Below are 5,173 nucleotides of genomic sequence, written 5' to 3'. Positions count from 1 at the left end.
TTTACACGGTCTCGGCGACCACGTGATTAATTTTGTAGACGATCTATTGTGCATCTCAACAAGCTTCGAAGAGCATATGCAACAACTAGATGAACTTTTAGACCGATTAGAACAACACGGTATGACAATCAAACTAAAAAAGGCCAGATTTTTTAGGAAAGAAGTAGAATTCTTAGGCCATATTCTAACGACTGAAGGTATTAAACCTCAGCCCGAAAAGATACAAGCAATACACGATTTTCCTGCGCCGCGAAACTTAAAACAGCTTAGAGGTTTCCTTGGTTTGATCAATTATTATACAAAGTTCACAAAAGAACACGCAAAAGAAACAATTCCTCTTTTGAAACTGCTGCGAAAAGAAACAAAATGGGATTGGGATAAAGAAAAACAAATAGCATTTCAGAGAATAAAAAATTTATTTGTCGAAAACGTGCTTTTAAAACATCCTGATCCAACGAAAGAGTACATATTGCAAACAGATGCAAGCAATTATGCATTGGGGGGCACTTTAGCTCAACGCGACGATAACGGAGATTTAGGGGTCGTAATGTTTGCAAGTAGGACGCTAAAAGGGCCAGAATTAGCATACACGACTACTGAAAAAGAATTACTGGCAATTGTGTGGTCGCTAAAAAAATTGAGAACTTATTTGTTAGGATCAAAAATCAGAGTCGTAACAGATCACCAAGCAATCACTTTTTTGAAAAATAGTCAGCTGTTAAGCGAACGTTTGACTAGATGGATACTAGCAATTCAGGATTACGATATCCAATTTGAATACTGTCCCGGTACGAGAAATGTTGTAGCCGACGTCCTAAGTCGTTTAAATCCTCCGGATACGGGGGGCAGAAAAGGAAGAGAACTCGTCATAAATACGATGCTAGCAACAAAACCATCTAGAGAATTAGAAAACATGATGAAAAACATAGGAGATTGGCAAATGAGGGACGAAAAAATTCAGGAAATCAGAGAGAGGATTGAAAATCAACAAGACGATAAATTTCAGTTGAGAAATAATATTTTATTGAAAACGAATTCGAGTAAAGTGGTGCTGCCGCGCGAAATCTTCCAACGTCTAGTATCTGAAACACACGAAATGTACGGTCACATAGGGGCAAAGAAAGTTTGGAAAATTATAAATGAGGATTTTACTTACCCAAGAATGTATCGCGCTGTTAGACAAATTCTCGCATCATGCGATTCGTGCCAAAGAAACAAGGTTCCGAATCAGCATTCATATGCGGCACAGCAAAACATCATTCCGGAAGGACCCGGAGATATCGTATCAATCGATTTTTTCGGTCCTTTGCCGGCCTCACAAGGCGGAATGAAACACATCCTCGTTACGATCGATGTCTTTTCAAAATTTGTAGCTCTCTATCCACTGAAAGCTGCAACAGCGCCAGCTACAATTAATAAAATATTCAATTATTACATTCCGGAAAATGGAAAACCAAGAAAACTACAATTCGATCACGGAACACAGTTTACGTCGCGATTATGGTTACAAAAATTAGCTAGTGAAGGAATACAGCCAGTTTTCTCGTCAATAAGACACCCGCAGGGAAATGTAGTAGAAAGAGTAAACAGAGAAATAGGTAGATTCTTTAGAACATTTTTGACGGAAAAACACACAGATTGGCTAAAATGGGTCAAGGTTATTGAGGATTGTATTAATGAAACTCACCACGATACTACGGAAATGACACCAATTGAGATACAAAAAAATATAAAGCCTCAAAGAGTATGGAAAAATTGGATACAAATAGATAGAGAGCAAGAACAACAACAGGATGAAATTGAAGAAAAATTAATGCTGGCGCGAGAAAGAATAACCAGAAAAGGACGAAAAAGAGCGGAAAAGTTCGATCAAAAACACAAATTGACTGAATTTCAAGTGGGAGACCTCGTGTTAGCAAAAGCATGCAATGTGAGTGACCCAATAAACAAAAAGATGGCAAAGTTCTTTTCTATTTACGAAGGACCTTACAGAATTAAAAAACAGATAGCTGCTGCTACTTACATTCTCGAAAACCCTAACACCGAAGTGGAGAGGGGAATGTATCACGCCGCGAACCTGAAAAAATACAAGGAATAAACAATTGAAAATTTACCAATATTTCAACTAGAGAAACTTGACTTAATACTTACCTTTGTGGGACAAAATCCAAGCGGAACCTGTAAGAAGAAAAGACAAGAAAATTTTTTTTTTTCATTATCATCATTACTTAAACCAAGAATAAATAAACAATAAACAAATTTATGAATTTTATTTTATATTTACCAAAACGGGATGAACTCCGAGAGGAACCTGGAAACAGAAAAGATAAAAATAAGTTTTCGTTATTATCTGGACAAGGAAGCAAGAATCATGCGTACTTACCTAGAAGAATGTCTCACCCGATGAACCTGAAAAAAAAATAAAACATAAAAATTAAACAAATAATAAAAAAGACTATCAATTTGAGTTAATACTTACCGTTGGGGAACGAATTCCTGACGAAAACCTGAAAAGAGAAAAAGAAAAAAATTGTTATTATGATTTAAACAACTAAAAGATAAAAAAATTTATGTTTACTTACCAGAATGGTTACTCCACACACGACGAGGACCATCAATTTTATGAAAAACCTGAAAATATGAAAAAAATTAATAAAATCGAAAACAAACTAAAAAATTCACCACTTACCTTATAATTTTATGGAAAACCTGAAAAACATGAAAAAAATCAATAAAATCGAAAACAAAATAAAAATTTAAATAACTACCTATAACTACCATAACTCGAGTAAACATAAACGGAAAAGCAACAATGAAAAGGAAATGGAAGAAAAATTGGACAAGAAAGAGCGGCAAACTTCACTGCACTCGAAAGGGATGCTCGAAAAAAGGGCCACGCCGGCTGACTTCACCATGTAGCGAAGGGCGGTGCACCAGACAGAGAACGGGGAATCCGGTGATCTTGAACAAAAATTGAATCACCGAACAAGGATCCGGCAACAATGAACGAAAAATTAGATTCCCGAGCCCGACGAACCAAGAAGCACGCGACCAAGGAATTGAGCTAAAAAAAAGTCGATAAAAAGTGGGATTAAAAGACGAAAAAGGTAAGAAAGGTGTTGAACAGAATAGAAACAAACATACTAAAATGGGTGTTACATAGGGAGAATGGACGCGTCTACACAGACCAGATGCCAAACGGAGAAAAAGCACTTTTCCCAGCAAACCGGGCAAGAAGGAGGTTGGGACGGCACACAAGAAGAGGAGACAGTGAAAGAAGTCGAAAGGATAAGCAGGGGAAAGGAGGAAGAAAAAAGAGCAGGAGGCAAACACCGAGGAAAGAGAAATCAAATAAAATCGCAGAACTCAGATACCCAAACTGAGCGGGTAAAAGACAAGTCAGTCCAAGTCTTCAGGTGGCGTGCGATAAAAATCGACGTAGAGGAGAAAAGGAGGTCGAACAAAGAGAGAGTGTTGGAGCTGACACGACGGCATCGGCGAGTTGAGAATATTCCAATGGAGACGACAGTGTCGAACAAAATCTCTCCAACGCAAAACAAACCCTACGTATCACCGATGCTGCTTCCCGGACCCGAGCCTTCAACGTCAAAGAAAACGAAGGAAGAAACGAACCAAGAGAAAAGGGTACAAGAAACAGAGGAAAGAAAAAGATATAAGGAAAAGATGAATAATGACGGGAGAGAGTGGACTCAATGGAAAGTTGGCGAGTTCCACTGGGAGAGGAAAACAAAGAGCCCGGTAAAGGAAATACATGCTACAGAACAAGAGCTAATTAAAGACAGGAATACGAAAGAGGGAGTAGAAGGTAAAAAAGAAAGAAAACAAATGACGGATAAGAAGAACAGAGCGATACAAAAAGAAAGCTTGGTAACTCTCGAAAAAAACAACTGGATCAATGACGAAGTTATCAACATATACTTGGAATTGATTATGGAACGAGCGAATCGGGTTCGTGGGAATTTCAAAGTGCATTGTATGAACACCTTTTTCTTCCCCCGTTTAAAGGCCGGGGGTTATGACGCCGTGAAGAGATGGAAAAAAAATACCAAACTTCTTTCTTTCGATCTGATCTTGATACCACTACATTTCGGAAATCATTGGTGTCTGGCCTCCATCGACCTCACAAAAAAGAATATCAACTATTTCGATAGCCTACTAGGTGAAAATGAAGATTGCCTGGTAACTCTTTTCGACTACATCACCAGGAAAGCCGAGGAGGAAGGATGCAAGGAATGGCAACCTCAACAATGGAACTTTATCTACAAAAAGAGGATTCCCCGTCAAAACAATAATCATGATTGTGGGGTCTTCGTGTGTTTATTTGCGGAATATGAGGCGGCTGGACGGGAGTTAGATTTCACACAAAAAGATATCGCGAACAAAAGAAAAAAAATCGCTAGTGAAATCATAGCCGGCGAATTAGAGAGCCGTTAAGACAAAAGAGAGTTACGTTTTTTTGTTATCAGTAAAATTTTTTTTTATTAAACCAAAACAATATTCCATTATATATTTTTCTTTATTATTATTATCCAAAGGGGATATTTTTATACCACCATTCTCTATGAGAACAACACTTTAATAGACAGTTCGTCTAGTCTCAGAAACAAATTTAATTCAGTTTAGTTGCAAATAAACATGTTTATCGACATTGCAAATCCTTGGTGTTTGTTTGTGATTCTCCTTACCCTAAAAACAGAAGAAAGAGCGTACATTTAAGGAAATTATTGCTAACAATGAGCTATTAGATATAACAATGAAAATTTACTTACATGCGAGATGTCCAATGTCCGTAGAACCTGAAAAGCAGAAAAATAACAATTAAAAACATCGAAAAGAATATTTTTTTTTTTGAAAATAGAATCATTTACTTACTTAAGATTTTTTTTTACCTGGAACCAAGAAATCTGAAAAAGAAAAAGAAATTGATTAGAAAAACCCAAAAAATCATACTCACCTGAAATTTAGAAATAAGAATAGTACTTACCTGGAACTCTCGCCTCTGCAGACCTGAAAGAAAAATAAAAAGAAAATTAATAGACAGAAAATAAAATAAAATGCTTGAAAAATTCTTACTTACCGATGAAGCTAGCCTCGTAGAACCTAGAATCTGAAAAATGAAAAAACAAAAAGATTTAGAATAAAGAGAAAAGAG

At 36.8% G+C, this 5,173-nt stretch overlaps 1 protein-coding gene across 1 annotated transcript; it reads left to right on the top strand.

Annotated features, from left to right (window-relative positions):
- The first annotated feature begins 3,168 nt into the window (after window positions 1–3,168).
- Window positions 3,169–4,455, top strand: LOC122411412 (sentrin-specific protease 1-like). Its single transcript, XM_043420162.1, has one exon. The coding sequence runs from the start codon at window positions 3,169–3,171 to the stop codon at window positions 4,453–4,455; it is 1,287 nt and encodes a 428-aa protein (XP_043276097.1).
- The last annotated feature ends 718 nt before the right edge of the window (window positions 4,456–5,173 follow it).

This window comes from Venturia canescens, chromosome 5 (assembly GCF_019457755.1).
Source record: "Venturia canescens isolate UGA chromosome 5, ASM1945775v1, whole genome shotgun sequence".
Classification (NCBI taxonomy): domain Eukaryota; kingdom Metazoa; phylum Arthropoda; class Insecta; order Hymenoptera; family Ichneumonidae; genus Venturia; species Venturia canescens.
This window is presented reverse-complemented; position numbering and strand designations above follow the sequence as displayed.

Excerpts from the sequence above, each read along its gene's own strand:
- LOC122411412 (XM_043420162.1), top strand. The coding sequence starts at position 3,169 with ATGGACGCGTCTACACAGACCAGATGCCAAACGGAGAAAAAGCACTTT.